At 39.9% G+C, this 21976-nt stretch overlaps 2 protein-coding genes across 2 annotated transcripts in view; one reads left to right on the top strand and one right to left on the bottom strand.

Moving 5' to 3' along the window:
* Nucleotides 1-6728, top strand: part of LOC307117851 (uncharacterized protein) — a 16196-nt gene extending 9468 nt beyond the window's left edge. The window contains exons 6-10 of the mRNA XM_079803025.1: nt 369-413; nt 1740-2238; nt 5638-5841; nt 6173-6345; nt 6436-6728. Coding sequence (XP_079659151.1) covers nt 369-413; nt 1740-2238; nt 5638-5841; nt 6173-6345; nt 6436-6471 — 957 coding nt within the window. The 3' untranslated portion in view covers nt 6472-6728. The remainder of the gene's footprint in view (nt 1-368; nt 414-1739; nt 2239-5637; nt 5842-6172; nt 6346-6435) is intronic.
* On the bottom strand, nt 6405-21976 carry LOC307117850 (BEN domain-containing protein 2). The gene is made up of 11 exons (XM_079803024.1): nt 21781-21976; nt 20554-20675; nt 17491-17559; nt 17283-17360; nt 16717-16809; nt 14417-14768; nt 11900-12103; nt 10078-10199; nt 8903-9098; nt 7226-7429; nt 6405-7054 (listed from the first exon to the last, which is right to left on the bottom strand). The coding sequence occupies exons 1-11, from the start codon at nt 21791-21793 to the stop codon at nt 6915-6917; spliced, it is 1593 nt and encodes a 530-aa protein (XP_079659150.1). The 5' UTR covers nt 21794-21976; the 3' UTR covers nt 6405-6914.

Raw genomic sequence — 21976 nt, 5'->3', positions numbered from 1 at the left:
TGGATAAGCCAGTCTGTGATTGGTTCCCGCAAATGTGTGACAGACTCTTTAATATACAGGTTTCCAGACTGAGCTGCAGGGCGAAATCAAAAAACCCACTCTAGGGTTTTACAGCTGCTATTGCACAGTATGAAAAGTTACATTTCTTAAAGATGTTTGTTGTAAATATGTATTGTGATGAAATCTTTATATTTGCCATTTTTGCCCCAGGTAAAAGCATCACCAGAGCAAGTTAAAATCTGAACTACTAGGCCAGAAGGAAAACAATTCTGGTTGTCAAGCCCTGAGACTAACCACTGATGCCTGTACTTTGACATTTTATGTGAGATTATTTTGAAAATAGATAATCTGTTCTCTTTTCTTTAAAGCCATCCTCTGGAAGGAGCTCAGCAAGGCTGAAGAATGCTTCAAAGGTTTGTCTGTAAACCATTTAAAAGATTTAACTTTTGGGTAAAAGGCAACGCTCGTTACGGTCGCCTTTTTACCCAGCCGTCCAATCACAGTGGAGGAGGGGCGGGACAAATACTACACTGACCAATCATCCTACTTGTACAACAACTGAACAACAATGGATTAATATTGCGTTAATAATAATAAATATTGCTGGTTACTGCATTTTTATATTCAGTAATATTTTTCAAAATAAGATACTAGTAACACATTACCACCATGGATAACACTAAGCTTGCAAAGCGTTTTCAAGCGCCACCAGCTGGCCGTTTTCAGAAGAGCACCTGGGATTTTTTAGCTGGCTAAAAATGCTTTGGCGGACACACAATAATTTAATATTTATTGCTAGCCATTAGGGCTGGGTATCAATTCAGATGTTCCAATTCGATTTCGATTTGCAAGCTCTCAAATCGATTTGATTTCGATTCCACTCAATGAATATAGATTTAATACAAATACTATATTTATATATATAAAAAAAAAAAGAACGGTGAACATAAGTTTACAAGTGGATCATTAAAAAGAAATTAAGAGCCACAAACCTGTATATTAAACTCTTTTTAGTTTAGGTACACTTGGGTACATTAAAACAGAATTCAAATGCATACAATTATGTTAAATACAATACAATTTTGATGTAACTTTATTCAAAAAAATGTATCTGAGAAGTATTTTATACAGTTTAGTTTTTATAGATATTTTGATATATTTATTCTAAAACATAAAGGATATTGGATGATTTTCAGCAATTTTCAGTACACAACAAGCTTTTCTTGCGATGTTGCCGCCCGTCGTGTGTGCAGTTACTTTTCATACACGAGAAGCGCGTTCATACTTGGACACAAGTAGTTGCCGTGGTAACAAACAACAATACCGCAACATGCTGACTTATGTGGACTAACTTTTGAGGAAATCTGTTTATAATATGAGCTATTGGGTTTTAATTATTTGTCCGGCACTGTCAATTGACTCAGTTGATTGATTATGTCTATAATGGCTAACGTACGTGCTTAAGTGAACGCTCAAGTTTAATACAATGATCATAAAGGCAAGCATTCGCATGTATGTGATCTATTTTCACTCCTTTGTAACATCCTGCAAGGCCAATGAGAGGGTGACCTCTAGTGGAGAAGACTAGTAATTAGATTTATGATAATCTTATGTTTAATGTTAATGTTTAAACTGCTGGGTTATTCAAAAGGATTTTTCTAACCTGTTGTTGGGATACTCACTCACCAAGAGTGTTTTTGTCATTTGTTTAAGCTGATAATGTGTCCCACATCTCTCAGAGACCTCTCTCAGAGTTACTACCTGTTGAAGAAACGCAGCTGTCCAGCTCTTTGGCCCAGCGTCTTGGTCCACCAGTCCAGAGAAACCCGCGGTGGACCCCTCCATGGAAGCGAGGGCCGGACAGGGCAGATTTTCTGCAAGCTGACAACAACAGCCTTCAGTTAGGCAAACCTCCCGGGGCAGGACGAGGACGAGGCAGAGGACGAGGTAGAGGCAGAGGCAGGGGCAGAGGACGGGGACGAGGACGCCCGGGGCGCAATAATGAATCTCAGCGCCTGTTTCAAACTCCTGATCCTGCGTTACTCATGTCAAAGCCATTTGGAGATGAGACGACAGATGATCAACAGCCATCCCAGATAATGAAGAAAGGATTTTTGTTCAATATGGGCTCAAAGGATCAGCAGGAATCCTCGGCTCAGGTGGATGGGGAGAACGTTGAATCGGAGAAGATGCCCAACAATAAAGAGGCCACACTTCAAGTTCAGAAGGACAAAAAAGGTAGGATGACAGCGTCGTGACGTAATTGGTGGGCAGTGCTAGGTTATTAAGGTAAATGTTTGAGATGATAAAAGGGAATCAATTTAAAAAAAAAAGTTCTTAGAAGTCATGAAAAATGATTTCAGGGAGAAGTTTTCACTGGAAGATTGAGTTATGATATTTTGAATTCAAAATGTGATATTCTACCAATTGTCTATGGTATCACAACTTAAGGGGGCTTTCACACTATGCACTCTGCTTGCGTCTGAATCCGAGTGAGATTTGTTCCCGGTTTCCCCCTCAGCGCTAGCCTGGCTCCGCCCTCCTACGTACTTCCGCTCAATTTTCATTTTCCTTCAGGACTCCGTCTGGGATTGCGGTATATTCTCTGGTTTTCTCCGGTCAAATTTTAACCGGGCCAATCAGCGAACAGAGGGAGTGGCTGAGAACAATGACGTTGATGTCTTGCACTAGTTTGAGATGACATACGCCACGACCAAACGTTAGCGATTGGTTATGGCAGATCCAATAGTTTTAAACTTCAACAGAGAACCCGCCTTCAAGGAAGTTAACGCTTGTCAATGGAGAGTGGCCAGACTCTCTGTACAAATGAAATGAAACGTGCACGCTGCATGATGTCGACAAAACGATGGTCAATATTCTGTTAATTTGGGGCTATTATGTGTGCTATTGGTGCTACTGTATGCGTCACATGAAGGTGGCTCTTTGCTGTATACAAATGGACTCTTTTGAGGAGACGGCTGTTTTTGAGCAATTAATTTGCTACTCTGCATGATTTACACTGCATGCTCACTCTCGCTCGCATCCAAGGTCATCATCATCACCACCATCATCCCCTACAATTGTTTTGTTGAAAAATGACATTGTCAGTGCTGAAAAGCATACGCTGGTTACTTTACTTCCTGATCCTGAACATGTGCGCGAGTCTGAGCTGCTTTCGCATTCACGAGAACAGTGCAACCAAATTCAGACTAGGGATGGGACGATTACCGGTTTCACAATAAAATGTACTGACGGTTAGTATTATTGTTTAAAATGTAATTATCATTAAAACTGTGTTTGATTATCACGATTTTGAAACCACCCACTGTTGTATAGCGAACGCAAGGCAAGTTAACTTTGACCTCAATACCAAAACGTCTGGAAAATAATTGGACACAATGTTGTTTTGAGTTGAAATATTTTATTCATGAAGCTTCCGCTAAGAAAAGTTCACAGCAAGTGGCTTTGAGCCAAAGACGAAGTTCAAACAAGACTATTAAGGGGGATATTTAAGGGAGGATAATGTATATTCATTGTACACTTATTACACAGATTTATTTTTTTTACCACATAATTACCTTGGACATATTGAGATTAACGTTTTAAATCTTGCCTGTTTATAAATCCATTTTGTACAGTGTACAAAACAATCGTTCAGACAAAGATGATCACAAAAATATTATAGTAGTATTAATAGTAAAGTCCTCTGATTTCATTTTCAATACAATCAAAAATGGAGATGCAAGTTGCAGTTGAATGAAACGAGCGAGCGTGTACAATTTTGATAATTTTGGTCACTATAATCGTGATATGAAATTTTCATACCGTCCCATCCCTACCTCATACAGGTTTGCTTCGTCCCTATCCGCATACTATCTGTCCTAAATAGTATTCAAAATTAGAATTGGTGCGTCCCAAATCATAGTTTTGTTGAAATGAGTATTCCAAAGATACCCGGATGGTCTACTTTTTCCGGTCAGTATCCAAAGTGCAGATCCTTGCTCACTCTTAACGGATACAATTTCCTACAACCCATTGCACGTTGGAAGAGGATTCAATTTAAAACGTTTTATTTGTGTTTGTAGTTTTATATTACAAACATGGCAGATGTGCGAGTCCGGCGGTGAAAGGGATAGTTCACCCAAAAATGAAAATTAGCCCATGATTTACTCACCCTCAAGTCATCCTAGGCTTCTCAGACGAAAACAATCAGAATTATAGTAAACGACTCCTTTGGCTCTTCCAAGCTTTATAATGGCAGGGAATTAAAAAGCACATTTATCCCAGCGCACAGCATTGTTTTGGATGTTCAGTAAGCTGCGTCTTAAATACGCAATACGTCATAAAAGCTGCCCAATCAGGTTGTGAACATATCCCTGTGCCTTTAGCTTTGGTTATCTTTGGGTTGGGTGTTAAAATACCAATATTAGGGATGTTAACCGATGACCGTTTGACCGATGGTTGACCGTATCAACGTTAACCGATGAAGGTTGTTGGTTAAAAAAAAAAAGTGATCTCTAAATTAGGCTATTATAGACAGTGGACTAAACGCTACTACAGTTAGCCATCTCATTCCAAAATCTTTGTGTGAAGTGAACAAATCCCTCACACTTAATTTTTCATAACTCGCCTGTTTGTACTTAATAAACCAATAAAAACATTTGGCCATTGTCTGTTATGGTTTAGGAGATGTTGGCATTAACAGAAGTTGACACTTATCTCTTTGAAAAATGTAAAAATAATTTTAATTATACAAAAGAGTTGTTCTGTCCGTTATTAGAAGGCACACAGTGAGTTAGACCTGCCTTGGCCGGTGCGTCTTTTACGCATTCTGAAGGTGCCTGTTTTATCCATTGGCTTTATCGTGTTGCAGTCTATTAGACAACGTTCCGCATAAGATGGGCTTACATTTGGAAATACATTACATCTACATTTCAGTGGTAACACATAAGGTGTTGATCATCATCTTTCTTTATTATTGTTAGCACTACCTCGAACTAAAGCGGCGTCTCTTCGGAGCTGTCATTTTCTTAAATGAGCCGCGGCAATGTTTCAAATGAGCTTCTAATGCTAGACAAATGCCTTTATTTTCAACGCGATCACCTTGTACCCAAACCATTTCGAAACTAAGGAGCCATTTGTCCTCCGATTACAAACAAGCTCCTCGGCGCCGCGTTTGCGGGACTCATGTTTCGCGCTGTATGGGATTTAAAAAAAGTGACGTGAGTGGAAGGCAGGCGGCGGCGCCAGGACAGTGTGTGTGTGTGTGAGAGCGGGAGGCAGAGCGGCAGAGAGATGCCACAGAGTTGCGAAATTGCAGGCGCGGCTCGCGGCTGTTATTTCAAATAGCGCAGCATATTTTAAACGAATCGGTTAACCGGTTTCAACCGGCTAATGAGGCTCGATGGTCGGTCAAGAAAATGTTTAGTTTCCGCCATCTCTAACCAATATGAATGCTAAGTGGACCAGGACTAAATGTTTTTTGGTCCGGAACAAACGAACCAAGTGAACACACCCTAAATTAAAATGCATGCCAAACTAATTCTTCCACTCGCATGTCAAAATGTTACTTCAATAATTTTAGTTTAAGTATCAATGTTGTAAGAAATTGATTACCGAATGGTTTTATTTCCCCAGTAATGATCGGGAGCCCCTTGCGGAAAGTGTGGATCCCGCTGTCTGTGTACAGGGAGGTGTTTAAGGAGGTGGAGCCCCAAAAGGCTGTAGAGCCTGTGCTTCACGCCCTCTTCCCCATCAGCACACTGTCCTGCAGTGCGGTCACGGGCAACCCCGCAAAGGGCATCCAGCAACTCAACCCAAACAAAATAGAAGCCCTTCGAGGTACATTTGCACACAACATGCCACCTACTTGTGCTTTTTCATAATGAATGATGAATTTAAAAATATGATTTTGACTTTTTATACATTGATGCATAAACGTTTAAGGAAGAATTTCGTTAGCCTCATAGCATAATTGCCTAGATTAGGCAATTATGCTATGAGGCTAACGATTTGTGAATCAAGTTTCTCTCCCAAGAGAGTTTATTCCCAAACTACAACATTACAAATTTGTGTAATTTGTGCACCATTAGCATTATTAAATTGACAATTGATGGTATTCAAACAGGGAATTTTCAATATATAATTTTGTCTATACTTTGTGTGTGTTTAGAGTTTCTGGCTGAGATGTACCCACAGTTTGACATCGGCGTGAGGGGTGTGTCATGGGCACAGTGTCTTGGAGTGATCAACAACATCACCAAAAACCTCAAGAAACGAGCTGAAAATACATCACATCTGCCAAAGGAGGCGTGTTTCTCCATGATCATGCCAGCTAGTTCTCAGGTAGGACCTACATAATAAACTCTTTCATTCAGTAGATTAAGGGACAAAAAAAACATTTTGATTAAACAGTGCTTCTGTGCTTTATTTCAGGTTGAAGGTGACACAAATTATCCTTCATACTTGTGAGGGTCTGTTTTGTTTTTTAATCCTGACACACACACACACACATTTCATTTCAATGAATCATCTGAACTCTAAATAACAATGTTCATAACTGAAGTGCAACAGCTGTTTGTTTCTCTTTTCTATCGCTGCTATGTTTCAATGACAAGAAAATGCATAATATATTAACATTTCTTTTGTTCTTAATAAATCAATATATTAACCGTTTTTGTTCATACATCTGTATATTTTTATGCTGTCAAATAAAGTTTTTTTTCCAGATTTCCTGTTGAAAATTATATTATTAAAGTAATAACCAGTATAAATCACAAATTGAACTAAATACTAGTCACACGTTCTAGAAAAACCACCATTAACAGCTACAAGCTAACGAGTCGCTCTTTACAAACCCCTCAAGATTTCACCTCAATATTATTGAGCAGTTTTTGATCGACGGATGCTCAGTGTTAGCGTATCCCTCTCTTTATGCCCATTTTGCGCTCGTATCGAAACTTGCGGATGGTGCTGTTAATAGCGCCCACACAAACCTTCCAGTCACTTCCATCTTCCTCCAACTTCATCCAGGGGAAACGCTCCACCAGGTGCTCTGAAGAGGAGAAAAGTGAAAGAAGTTATGACTGTGGTTGAGAACTGAGAACTAGTCCTATATTCAAAACTACGTCTTTCCTACCGTTGGGTGCTTGTAATGGAGCTGTGCCCAATCTGCCACCACTTTGAAAGAGTAGCTAACTACATTGCCGCTAGTCAAACATCTCACCTCGCAGTGCGGAGATCTTGTTGTGGTCGAGAGCCTGAATGCCACGCCGCACGCCACCATAAACATTACTGCGTACCAGCACATCCTCTGGGAAGATGAATTTAATGAGATATCGCGCGATAAGCTCAGGACGTGTTCGCAGATGTGCTGCAGACAAGGCAAACCCAGGAACCTTCACATCCCGATGAGGGGGGCCGAGATACACTGCTCAGAAACACACACCAAAATAAGGAATAAGACGTTTACATGGTCACTTTTTGTTTCAATCTAAATGAAATCGTTCTGATTAATGAATCCGATCATGGTGTTTACATGAATGAAAGTGATTGGGTTTGTGCTCGTTTGTCACACGCTTCAAATCCGATTTGATCGTTTGCGTGGTTTTTACATTCAAAAACATCATAATGAAGAAGTAATAGGCTATTTTCTACCCTGGTTTTGAGCCTAGCTCAAGTTGTGCATATGAGCTTAAGCTCCCCCGTCAGTACACGTGGGGAATTATTTTGAAAACTTCTAATGTGGAAAAACGGGAACCGGAATGATTCGCCCATACATGTTCGACCCAGAGTCTGATCCCGAATCGCAGGACAATGAACCAACAACACCTCAAATACAAAGGATACTCCAGCCTGTGACAGCGTTGGTAAGTTATCGTTAATTGTTTAATTAGACACGTATGCATAATCTGTAGATATCAAACGATCTGTAACAATGCAATACTATCACATATTAAAAAAATATATTTTACTCGCATAACATGGGGGGATGAAATCTGGCGAAAGTTTTTTTTTGGGAAAACCAAAAGGACTATTATTCACTCAATAGCCTACGAAAGTGATCAGAATTCCGCACAAAATCGTAGCGCAATAAAATAGTTTTTAAAAATGAAGCAGTATTCTATAGTTGGTTGCGTAATTTCGACTTTCGTGATTGGCCATAATATCTAATGAGAGCTAGGGCGATATGGAATAATTACAATGTATTTGCAATGATTATGTCAGTGATATAAAAGTATCACTAGTTGCAGTAAGTGTACAAAAAATGCTATTGCAATATTTACATCTACCATACACTGGGTGTACCTCTAAATATATGTTGCCATAAAATTAAGTGATAATCATGATTTCATATAATCTCAGTTGTGATTATTTACATTTCCTAAAGACATTAGCTCTGTTTCCATCCAAAGTTGCAAATGAAACTTGGAATATCACGCAAAACCTCATTTCCATCTTATGTGATCAAGACAACACAATCGTCACTTCCTGGGAAATCTGCGTATAATGTAGTAAAAAGCGCAATAAATGCTGTCATTGTTATCTTGCGCTGGAAGGCAGATCATCATTATGATGATAGACTTTGATTCTGTTCAATGAAATTGATCCACTGGTTTGTCTAGTTATCCAATCACATCCACCACTGAGGCAAAGTCACGCGAGTGAGGGATTCATTTGGTTAATGTGTTTCCATTATAGTTTACGTGCATGTCGTCTTATCGGATAAAAAAAATCTGCCTGGAATTTATGTGCATCTTGGCATTTCCAGTTGGGTTTTTAATGCGATATCCCAACATTACGTAGTTTTAATGTAAAAAAGATTCAAGATTCAAATTTGTGATCTCAAAGCACAGCCCTAATAGGAGCTACATTTCATTGACAGATTTCAGGCTGCACTGACCGCTGTTAGACTCCCAGTCAGCAGGCATGTCGTATTCTTCTGTGACGTGGCTCATCAGCACTTCCTGCTGTTTCTGCTCGGTGTCGCTGTCAGACAGTTCAACATCAATCTCTGCAGCCGCTTCACACCTGACCGCTGTAGGTGCCGATGTCACTGATGCTCTCTTCTCAGGTTGCACGCTTTCTTCAAACTTTAGCTGTGAAAGAAACATTAACTTAACTAAATACCACTCCAAGAAAAAGCTTGTGGTGTATGGTGGTTAACTTTTGGTTTTTTTGTGTGCAGTTCATTTACAGTTGCAAGAAAAAGTATGTGAACCGCTTGCAGAATCTGTGAAAATGTGTATAATTTTAACTTGAATAAGAGGGATTATACAAAATGCATGTCATTTTTTTTATTTAGTGCTGTTCTTAGTATTCACTAGGCTGCACTGCTGTCAATGTAAGACCCGTACGCATCTAATATAGACACGCGCCGATTTTACTTTCACTTTAGACATAACCGACTGTTTATGTTAACCTTGTGTGTATTTGACAGTATTAGCGCAGTAAGACGACTACTTAGTCCAGTAATCACATGTTTGACAGGCATTCAGTGCGCGCGCTCGGAAAAGTGCATGTTTATGCATGCGAATGAAATATTTAACCGGCAAGGCTTTAAAACACATGCAAATTATGAACTTTCGTGATTGTGAATTACTATAGTGTCCCGTGAGTATAACTGTATGTGAATGTATGTCGCGTTGTTCATTATATTGGGATGGAGGCAAATGATAGAATGTGTAGAAAAATAATTAACTGAATGCAAACCGAAAAAAACGCAATTCACAAATGCGTATTGAACCGTGAATGCCTTACCGAATGTTATATTGAGAATTGTGGCATCCCTAATGTCTTCATTATTTAATGTATGTTTGAATAAATCTGTCATGAAAACAAATTAGTTTATTGATGTAAAAAAATTCTAATGTGCCGTTTATATGTTTGTACAACTGTATTATCTTTTTAGTATTGATTATTAAATAAGTTTAATTAATTTATCGATTATTTATTTTTTGGTTTTCTGCCAAGTTAATCATGTCCAGTTTCTGCCCAGAGTCTGCATCCCTAGGTGTCGTGCAGTGTAGTGTTAATGTTTAGTGTTAGATCTTAGAGAAGAGTTACTGTCATTCTCACCTTCCGTGTCTTGTCCATGAACCGATAGTAGCGGGCCATTGAGTTAATTACAGACAGACAAATTTTCCACTCTTTGCCTCTCTCTCGAAGATCAAATTTTGGGTATCTCTTTACCGCCCACTCTGTGGAAATACGCACCATTGTTAAAACGAGTGACTTTCATGCTGCTCAGTAAACTGCAACCGATATGAAACGGAGCAAGACATTTATTTCCTTAATCAAAATCTCTACATTCACAAGTCTGAAATGGAAAAACTGCAGTTGATTAAGTCGTTGCAAAAATGCCTCAGGAAAGTGTTCTCAGAAAAGTTAGTTCTGAGAAAAGCTTAATATGTTTTAGGGCTGTCAAAATTGCTGAAAAGCTAAATTCGAAATTCTTTCTTAAATATTATTATCAAAATTCGAATTCTAAAGGCAATACTGAATTTTAGAGGAAAAAAGTACTGTATTGTCTCCTATGCCCACAAGAGGACGCAAGCGAGCGCAACAAGCTAATTTAAACCAAATCAATCATTGCGTCTTTTATTGATATGAAATGGCATTCACTTTTTACAGTGCATTAACTTTTCAAACAATTGTTATTAAATAAAATATAATTTCATTAATGAGCATGTAAGGAAAATTAGGTAACAAAAGTGGATAAAACTGCAAGTGCATCAGTGACCTGAGAAAACACGCTTCAACAGACAACATCATGTGGACACAAAACAGCAAACGGACATTCAGAAACAACCCATTTCCACTCACTAAACATCTACATATTGTTGGTGAAAAACACCAAACGGTCAACTTGACCTGCAGCGAGTGCTGAGCGTTTTTGGCTGAGGTATGATCAAGTATGTCTTTGACAGCTGCGCAATGTGTGGATACATATAATGTTCTCTTTCATTTATATCCATCTCATGCTCCAAAGCCCTGATTGGCTTGTTCTGCATTGCTCTGTGTCTGACTGTATACGCTGTCGCCCATTTTCTCTCTGACTCCGAGTCCTCACTGTTTTTGCCGCCTTTTTCAAATGAACAACACAGCCGCACCGCTGTACTGGATAAACAAACCGCGTCAGTTCCGTCATGTCTCGCGCGCCTCTACCAAAAATTTGAATGCACGGTTTTTGCATTCGAATGTGCACTTTTTTTGTAAATTCGACGAATATTCGAAATTTGAATTTTTATTTGACAGCCCTAATATGTTTAAAATGTAAGTCCATGATTTAAATGTAATAAAAAAAATACATCACAGAGACCATGTTGCCAAATTAGTGACTTTGTCTCTAGATATAATGAATTTTCAATCAAATTAAAAAAAAAAGCACCTATCAACAAGTCTAGTGACTTTTTGGACTGACAGAAAATATGTAAATGAGAATGGGTTTATTGGACATGTGGCTTCTAGGATCTTAAGTTATAGGAACTAGCCACCAGGGTGGTTTCCCAAGAACTAAAAGTTCCATCTATCACTGTGTTGAGTTAGATTATAGTCTATATATTTACTCCTGAAACTGTGTGTGTAGACAACTTTTTTTAAAATGGCGGCGGGTGCTGGTGTTTCGCTTGTGTTCAGCCAATAAGTGTAAACTCACATCACTGGTAGTTCCTATTGTGCTGGGTTAGACCCGACTCTGAAGTAGGAGCTAGACACAGATGTAAATGGCCTGACAGATTAGGAGAGGAGACAGATGTTAATGCCAAAATTTTCAATGGAAAGTAGCTAAAGACGGCTCAAAATGTCACTAGATGACATTGAGCCGTCTTTAGCTACTTTCCATTGAAAATGTTGGCAACACTGCACAGAGAAGGCCATTCGTGAAATAGATCCAGCTCACCTCTGATGGCATTGATCTTGTTTGGGTCGAGTCTCTTCAGGCGTCTGGTTGGGTTTCCAGTGGTGCTGCTTTGAGAAAGTTCCTCCACTGTGAAAATGTTTCTTGTGAGGTACCGCACCGCCGCACCAGGACGTGCCATTTTACCGGCCCTCTGTAGGATACAGTTTGACAGGAACACCTTTCTATCGGAGCTACCCAGACAACCTACAGGAGTGGAAACAGACACAAAGGGCAGCATGAAATCATTCAATTTAGCGAGGTTCAAATGCCAAAATACACTTTATTTACACTTAAAGTGCCCCTATTATCCTATTTTAAAGGTTCCTAATTTTGTTTGTAGCTCATCTCCTACAACAGGTTTACATGCATCTAAGGTCAAAAACACACATTTTCTCATAATATACATTGCACATCACCTCCTTTCTCACAGTGTCTGAGGCTGTGTTCTAGACTTGCTGCGATAGTCGGTGTTACAGTCAGGCGAAACACCGGTTACATCACTTGTCCACCACTGATTTTTTTTTTATAGTAATAAAATCATTTAGTTCAGTTAGATAACAGACACTACAACTAAAAACCGAACGTGTAATACAGCACGAGCCACACAGACCCGCAGCAGGAGTCAGATTTCATTCATCAGAGAGTGAGGAGCGGACAGACCAGATGATCGCGCAAGAGTTGGTTTCAAAGTGAAATGTAAAAGTGCCTATTTAAGGGAGTTTGTCATTGTACTGTTTTGTTGTTGTGTTTCATTAAGAAGAATAGGCTAATGAACCCACAATTCAAGCAACCCGCCCCCGAACTGGCGCTAATTCTAAACCAAAAGTAAATTGAGCACGGTCACACAGGCATTCATTCACAGCCGCACAGAGCGCACACATTTACGGCTGCACTGTCATTCATTCAAAATTTCGGTTTAAAATTTTGTGATTTAAAAAGCCCCTGCCGTACGATTAGTGTTAGTGCGGTTCATTTGAATAAGTGTGAATGCTGCCAGCTGCCATGGGTCTCGCTGCGCTTTTATGTTGCGTTCACACCAAACGCGAATAGAGCATCAAAATCGTGTCTACCGCGTCTAGTTTGACGCTTGAACATTTTAAATCCATTCGTGCGTCTACAGTGAATTGGACGCGCATATAAATTGAGCATTTGAAGTGAAATAGACACGCGTTCAAGCCGCTCCAGGAGAAAATGTCATAAAACACCACTCTGCCTCTTTTCATTTTCATGAAAAATATATATTAAACATAAATAGCCACACAAATGTGGTCCAGGCAACTCCTACATTATCTTCACTGCATGTATATTTAAATATCCTTAAAAAGTAAAGTTATGAAACTTTTCTCTTTGCCCTCAGTCAAAACGATTTGGCAGACAACAAATGATAGATTCATGACACCAAAGATCGGCCGTTAGATCCACACAAGACGAACCACTACAGGACATCAGAGTGGCAAACGTCAGAAGGACTGGCCGGGGAAAGGCTGCTCTCGCCGGGGTTAATGAGCGCTGAGTGCCCGGTGATCACCTGGATCTCACAACTCCACAAACACAAGATTATATTTTTTAAATAGGCGCTCTCTTTATAAATAAACCACAGATTTGATCTTTAAACAACTACATTTTCACCTGAAAAAGTTTTAAAACTCATTTTGTGACACAATAGTTGTATTTTTGAATTATGCAGGGTTTCTCATCACGTCACTTTACCACATGACCGCAGCGAGCAGGCTCCTGATTGGTTAACGCGGCACGAATTGACGCCAAAGTTCCGATTTTTCAATTCGGGCGTCAGACGTGAATTAGCTTCAAACGCGTGAATGCACAAAAAGCACCACTCGCGCGTATCGCTCAATTCGTGTCCAATTTGCGTGAATGAGGCGAAATCGTGTCCATTGCGCCGCACGAAACGCGTCTATCGGGCCGCAGGACCTCCAGATGCGCGTCAACGCGCCTTTCCATTGACTTAACATGGAATTCACTCGCGCCAGACGCTCTATTCGCATTCGGTGTGAACGCAGCATTAAACAAACTGTTCAACACGGACCAAAGACATGTAAACTAACCAAAAACAGGACATGATGTGAACACACCCTGAATCCCTTCCTTTTTGAGAGCTGAATCTGCTCTGATTGGTCAGATGGCCCAGTCTGTTGTGATTGGTCTAATCTGTTCTGATTGGTTGGATGGCCCAGTCTGATGTGATTGGTCTACCACTTACAGCGCGTCTCGGAAACCAAACAGCCATTACCATATCTGAATTTCAGGTTTACACACCTACGTAGGTCAGAGCAGAAGAGCAGGTCAGGCAGAATCTGTTCTTTCTTTTAGGAGTCAATAACTCCATTTATCATGTACTTTAATCTCTGAAATTTTGCAAACCTTTTTACATTCACAAACATAATAAGGGCACTTTAAATAAATTATCTGAAAGCAAATCATAGCATGTGCTTCCCAAGTAAATTTCTCTTATTTTAAGAATGTTTAGATATTTTTCTGAAAGAAGGACTCTCTTACTCATCTTAGAAAGGTCTGTAACTAAAGCTGGGCCGCTGGTCTCGGAGCTGATTTCAGCTGTACTCTTCACTCGCTCCAGGTGTTGCTGCATTAGACTCATTTTATTCATTCTGAGGGGTTCTTGTGCTGTGTGGGTTGGTGCTGTGGCCCTGGCCTGGTTCTGGAAAGCAAGTCGTGGAGGGCTGGGCACCTCTGAGCCAGGAGAGAGGGCAGGAGGTTTCCAACTCTCCACAGATGAAAGGGGAGACGTAGAGGGAATATGAATAAGACGGGGCATCGACGATTCAGAATTGATCATGGCTTCAGACTTCGCCTGGCAACTGTCTCGGTAGCTGGACGACAAATGTGTCCTCTAAGATCAGAGGGAGAAAGTTACTTTACAGTCAAGACTGCATATGGGTGTTTCTTCTACGGCAGGCACTTTTATGTGAAAATACAGAGCTGCTGGTTGTCATTTATATTATATATTTAAGCAAAAGTGTTTTCTACAAAGTTATCTTGGGGTAATAATATCTGTGTAGGAGTACCTGACATTACATTTCAAGCAATAACATGCTAGAATTCATCTAAAACTAAACAAAATGTTTCTATTTTTTGTATAATTAGTTTGAAAAGTTAGTTTTTAATCACCCCATGTTAATTGAGAGTACAATTCATGTCACACTGCAGGATTATTTAAACAAACTGAAATGAACAAAAACTCAAAGGTGATTAAGAAATAATGAAAATGGCCATATTCCAGGATGACTATGTCAAGATCCATCAGCTCAAACTGAAAGAATGAAGAATCTTTTTCACACATGAATTGGCCTCTTGATGGTAATAACATCATAACATTTATTTCCATCAAGAGGTGAATCAATGTTTGGTCAAGTATTGCCAATGCAAGAGTCCAGCACTCTGTAAAGTCTCCTCCAGCACATCCAGAAGACTCTCAATGAGTTTAAGGTCTGGACTCAGAGGAGCCGATTCATGTGTGGAAATGATTCTTCATTCTTTCACAGTTTGAGCTGATGAATCTTGACATTGTCATCCTGGAATATGGTCATGATGTGTCTTCATACATGGTTGTTTAAGAAATGAAAAGCTACACACTCCATCAGTTAGGGTTAGAAGAACTGCTGCCAAACATAGCACATGATAGAAACATCATAATCACTGCAATAATGATCCAATCATAGACTCTTAAAGGGATAGTTCACCAAAAAATTAAAATCACCCCATGATTTACTCCCCCTCAAGTCATCCTAAGTCTATATGACATTCTTCTTTCAGACAAACACAATCTGAGTTATATTAATAAATGTCCTGGTTCTTCCAAGCTTTATAATGGCAGTGAATGGCAGATTCTGTTTTGAAGTCCGGGGGGTTAATAAAGGGCTTCTGAAGAGAAGCGATGCATTTGTGTGAAAAAATATCCATATTTAAAACTTTATAAACTAAAATAACTAGTTTCCGACAGACGGCCGTACGCATCGATTTACGGTGAAAGAGTAACCCCTGACCTGACGCATGACATATTGACGAACGCAAAAGCGCAGAGGATATAGCAAAACAAAACACCGGTCATGAATTAGAGTCTAAAACGAGAATTTTTAAAGAGAAATGCCGGAGGATTTCTATATAAGAGCAGAGGAGCTTGAGTTTGTTGTCCAGCCCTATTTGTTTGAACCGCGAGAGGTGTCAAAGCTTGCAATACTACATCCTGCGTCATACATTGCATCAGGAGTTATTTATTGCATCAGGAGTATTTATTTGCCGTAAGTCAACTTACGTAGGCCATCCACCGGAAGCAAATTATTTTAGTTTTTAAAGTTTTAAATATGGATATTTTTCTTACACAAACGCACCACTTCGCTTCCGAAGGCCTTTATTAACCCCTGGAGCCGTGTGGATTACTTTTATAATGGATGGATGCACTTTTATGGACTTCAAAACAAATCAGCCATTCACTGCCATTATAAAGCTTGGAAGAGCCAGGACATTTTTTTATAACTCTGATTTTATTGGTCTTGTCATATACACCTAGGATGACTTGAGGGTGAGTAAATCATGGGCTAATTTTCATTTTTGGGTGAACTATCCCTTTAAGCATCTGCCTATTTAAATCCAAACAGCAATTTTTTTTTGGGACGGGCAGTGTATAACTATTACTGTAATATGCTCAACATTTATTCACATTTATTTGTATTTCACAATGCATGTCGTTTCAAAGCAGCTTTACAGAAAATGCTTGCGTCTACATTACATTATTTAAATATTTATATTTGTGATATTTGAGTAAAGTGTGTTATTTTTACCTGAGAGAGCACAGCTGGATTTTGGATGCTTGCTACTTTCGCCTGGAGCATCTCAAACTTCTCATCGAGTTTCAGAATGGCTCCATATGTAACCTGCACAAAGACACCTAAATGTCATACCGACTTATAAATGACAACTCAATGTTTAATATTAACAATCTTTATTAAATCCATAGTAAAAAAAAGAAAAACGTTGCAGAATTGATCCTTCGCTGAGCTCTGCCCTTCTTGACTACTGTTGACTCGCAACAGAACGTCCCATAGGAGCGAATATGAGATTTCTGTTGTTGAGCAATTTCAGTAAAATGTGCTCATAAAAACTATTAAAACTATGATTGGATGTGATGTGGGCCAGCATGAATTGATATTGCAAAAGCATTTTATGTGGAGAAAAATAAAAATCGAGACCCTCATTCAAAAAGTAACATTAGTGTGAGTAAACAAAACCCGACGAAGTGTCTGTTGCCGTCTGTCGGCCCGGTGTGAACTGACCTTACAACAGAGAGGATTGGTCAGTAATGTTTTAAGGGCGGGGCTTAGCGATGGATCAACTGGCTCATCAGTACCTGACAGTACGCAAGAATCTCTCCCAGAGTTCTTTGTAAGTCAGCTCCATATATCTCAGTCGAAATGACACTCTCTGCCTTCAAGCACAACAACAACAAAAGAAAGGCTTTGAAAGAAAAGTTAGGTAAAAAAAAACAAGAAATCATGGCAACTTATTGAAGCCATTGCTCATTATAGGAATGAAGTATGTTTGTAAGGAGCCATCACCTCATGTGAATCACATGGTATTTCATGTGTGATTTCATTTATGAGAACTTCATCATCCGCCTCAGACACCTAGCAGAAAATAGAAGACAGGATTAGGACCGTTTCATATCTACATTTGCTCTGTCAAATTACCAATAGAACTGAATCCACACATTACATATTCTTGCCTCTTATTAGAGAGTTAAAGGGTTAGTTCACCCAAAAATGAAAATTCTGTCAGTAATTACTCACCCTCATGTTGTTCCAACCATGTAAGACCTTCGTTCATCTTCGGAACATAATTTAGTATATTTTTGATGAAATCTGAGAGCTGTCTCACTCCTCCATAGGCTTTCAGAGGGAATGAAACTTGATGGCCCAGAATAGTAAGTAAAAACGTCATTTAAGGGGTCCAAATGACTACAGTGGCTCTGTATTAAGTCTATCATGCGACGAAAATACTTTTTGAGCGGAAAAAACAAAAAAAATAACGACTTTATACCACTATTATTGTTGTTCAATTTGAGCCTCTGACGAGAGTTCGCGGGAGTGCCACGACGCATGCGCGAGAACTGAGATTAACCCTACTCCGAAAGAGTGAGCAGCCAGTAACAAGCGTAGTAGAAGAAGAACGCCGTAATCTCAGTTCTCGCGCATGCGTCGTGGCACTCCCGCGAACTCTCGTCAGAGGCTCAAATTGAACAACAATAATAGTGGTATAAAGTCGTTATTTTTGTTGTTTTTTCCACTCAAAAAGTATTTTCGTCACATGATAGACTTAATACAGAGCCACTGTAGTCATTTGGACCCCTTAAATGACGTTTTTACTTACTATTCTGGGCCATCAAGTTTCATTCCCTCTGAAAGCCTATGGAGGAGTGAGACAGCTCTCAGATTTCATCAAAAATATACTAAATTATGTTCCGAAGATGAACGAAGGTCTTACATGGTTGGAACAACATGAGGGTGAGTAATTACTGACAGAATTTTCATTTTTGGGTGAACTAACCCTTTAAAAGAAGAAAACTATCAAAATCAGGGCAGCATTTTGAGAAAATAATATACACCGATCAGGCATAACATTATGACCTAATATTGTGTTGGTCCCTCGTTTTGCTGCTAAAACAGCCCTAACCCGTCGAGACATAGGGTGCTTCTCAATATCCCTCCTCATTTCCTCGCTCTTCCGTCCTCCATCCTACGACCCGGAAACCGACCGAGCTCAGCCATCTTGTAGGACATCTCAATTCTCTAATTGCACCGAGGAGTGAGGAGGCTTCCTGAGGAGTCATGAGCGAGGATACACGGGTGTATCCTTTGCGGAAGTGTTTTATCAACTAAACGTGACGCACGTATAAATTCTCCTCCCCCCTCACATCTTGCCACAGTTTATTCATTATTATTATTATGTTTACATGTACAAGACACAAATGTATGTCAAATAACAACAACTGACAGTTGCAGAATTATATCAAAGCACAAGAAAATTAAAGAAACAAACTGTAATACTATACAACAAATAAAAAGCAGTTAATAACTGGGAATAATTAGTTGTTATTAATAACTGGTAATATTAAATAAAATATGGTATTGTGTAGGGGTTGAAACTATTACAATATAAATAGTTATCTCTAATGTTCAAGAATCCCAATGTGCAAACTAAATCCAGCGGAGTAGAGTCATCATTAATTGACGATGCTTTGAAGTGATGCTAAAGGGAGCGAGGATATATCATTTCACTTCAATCAATTCCTCCGTCCTCACATCTTTTCCTTGCATCCTTCCCTCGCATCCTAAAGGGGTGGAGCTAAGACGCGAGGAAAGGAAACGAGGATGCACAAATAAGAATTGAGAAGCACCCATGGACTCCACTAGACCCCTGAAGGTGTGCTGTGGTATCTGGCACCAAGATGTTAGCAGCAGATCCTTTAAGTCCTGTAAGTTGTGAGGTGTGAGGTGGAGCCTCCATGGATCAGACTTGTTTGTTCAGCACATCCCACAAATGCTCGATTGGATTGAGATCTGGGGAATTTGGAGGCCAAGTCAACACCTCAAACTCGCTGTTGTGCTCCTCAAACCATTCCTGAAGCATTTGTGCTTTGTGGCGGCGCATTATCTGCTGAAAGAGCCACAGCCACCAGGGAATACCGTTTCCATGAAAGGCTGCACATGGTCTGCAACAATGCTTAGGTAGGTGGGACGTGTCAAAGGAACATCCACATGGATGGCAGGACCCAAGGTTTCCCAGCAGAACATTGCCCAAAGCATCACTACCTCCACCGGCTTGCCTTCTTCCCATAGTGCACCTGGTGCCATGTGTTCCCCAGGTAAGAGACGCACACACACCCGGCCATCCACAATGATTCATCAGACCAGGCCACCTTCTTCCATTGCTCCGTGGTCCAGTTCTGATGCTCACGTGCCACTGTTGGCTCTTTCGGCGGTGGACAGGGGTCAGCATGGGCACTGGTCTGCGGCTGTGCCGCCCCATACACAACAAACTGAGATGCTCTGTGTATTCTGACCCCTTTCTATCAGAACCAGCATTAACTTCTTGAGCAGTTTGAGCTCCAGTAGCTCGTCTGTTTGTTCGGACCACACGGGCCAGCCTTCGCTCCACACGTGCATCAATGAGCCTCGGCCGCCCATGACCCTGTCGGCCGGTTCTCCACTGGTCCTTCCTTGGAGCACTTTTGATAGAGACTGACCACTGCAGACCGGGAACAGCCCACAAGAGCTGCAGTTTTGGAGATGCTCTGACCCAGTTGTCTAGCCATCACAATCTGGCCCTTGTCAAACTCGCTCAAATCCTTACGCTTGCTCATTTTTCCTGCTTCTAACACATCAACTTTGAGGACAAAATGTTCACTTGCTGCCTAATATATCCCACCCACTAACAGGTGCCGTGATGAAGAGATCATCAGTGCTATTCACTTCACCTGTCCGTGGTCATTAATATGTTATGCCTGATCGGTGTATGTATTCATGTGGAACCGACTGCCACAGATGGTTTACTTACCATCCTGAGCAGCCCTATTGTATTCCTCTCCAATAAGTTTGAGAATGTACAGTGTGATACTCTACCATACTGTCACTGATGGGACTGGGGCCTCTGGATCTCATCACTGCTGTGCTGTCCATGCTCTCGAGACTCTCCTCCTCTGCCTCCGCCTTCAAACCGCACACAACACTTCTCCCTCTGTTGACTGGAGGAAGAACAAAACATGGGTATGTGTGGATTAATTCACTGTGCCAAAGTTGTAGTAACTTATAAATGCTTGTATAGAATTTGAATTGTGGCATAGCTGTGCTAATTTCAAACAAATGACATCTGAAGCAGATGTTAGGCGTCTTATGTTCGGGTGTCAGATGAGCATACACTGCCGTTCAAAGGGTTGGAGTCATAATAATAAATGCTCAATCTTTTGAGCATGTGAGGACACTGAAGACTGAAACTTTAGCTCTGCATCACAGAAATAAATTATATTTAAAAATATATTACTATTAGAAAACAGTTATTTGAAATTGAAATATTTCATAATATTACTGTTCTTACTGTATTTATGATCAAATGAATGCAGCTTTTGTGAGCAGAAGAGACGTCTGACAAAAATCTCCCTGTGTTTCATGAAAACAGTGACTCAACCTTTTGTACAATCATGTTATGAATTGATATTATGAATAAAGTGCCTGAATGGTGTTACAATACTAGCACTACTAAGAAAACATTACAAAGTTGCCATGGTTTCTGGACATGTACTTTGTTATATTTTTAAGTACCTTTTATTATATAAAACATAAATACAGTATTAATGCCTTGTTATTTTTGAAGTATACTGGAGTACCATGGGAACCATGCAACGCTAATTATCATGTACCATGGTATTATTATGGCAATCATTCAGTATCATAGTATATCAAACTTATCTTGGTATCACCATCTGATATTATTACTGCACTATGGTAAGGTATCATCACAGAATGCCATAGTTAATACAATAGAATAGAAAATACTGGTTTTAAACATGTGGACATAGTTGACATTTCCTTTACCATGTTAATGACATTTCTAAGACCTATTTGTTGTTAAAAACGGACATTACAAAGCGTTCCGAGCGTTAAACAGCTGATAGTGGTTACTTCCGTTCGCAGTAAACGAGGAACGGTTTGTTGAATAAACGTTCAGTTCTGTTTTTAGAGCCAGCAAAACATGATAAAGCGATAAATACAAGCCAAACAGTTTATGTATTGTTTGAGCTAGTCGCATTTAAAGCGTTCAATGTGTATTGTTGTGAAGAGATGCACTTGTACCGTGTACAGACATGCTCGGTCCGCCGCTTGTCACTCGCGTTGTGTTTATCGTACAGGTTTATTGTAATTTATCACCTATTACTTAAGGTTGTTGTTGCTATTGGAACGGTTTACTTGGGTTATGCTGTTGTTATTGTACGAGCTTTTAGGTTACGTTCAAACCACGCCCGTTCTGCAAAGTCATTCCTCTCTGCGC

The sequence above is a fragment of the Gobio gobio genome (genome assembly GCF_949357685.1).
Source record: "Gobio gobio genome assembly, chromosome: 21".
In the NCBI taxonomy this organism is placed as follows: Eukaryota; Metazoa; Chordata; class Actinopteri; order Cypriniformes; family Gobionidae; genus Gobio; species Gobio gobio.
Note: the sequence above shows the minus strand (reverse complement) of the source record. Positions and strands in the feature narration are given on the sequence as shown.

Excerpts from the sequence above, each read along its gene's own strand:
- LOC307117850 (XM_079803024.1), bottom strand. Across the intron at positions 17,361-17,490 it reads TACCATGTGATTCACATGAG|GCAGAGAGTGTCATTTCGAC; the intron begins GTGATGGCTCCT and ends TTGTGCTTGAAG. Across the intron at positions 16,810-17,282 it reads AGATTCTTGCGTACTGTCAG|GTTACATATGGAGCCATTCT; the intron begins GTACTGATGAGC and ends GTCTTTGTGCAG.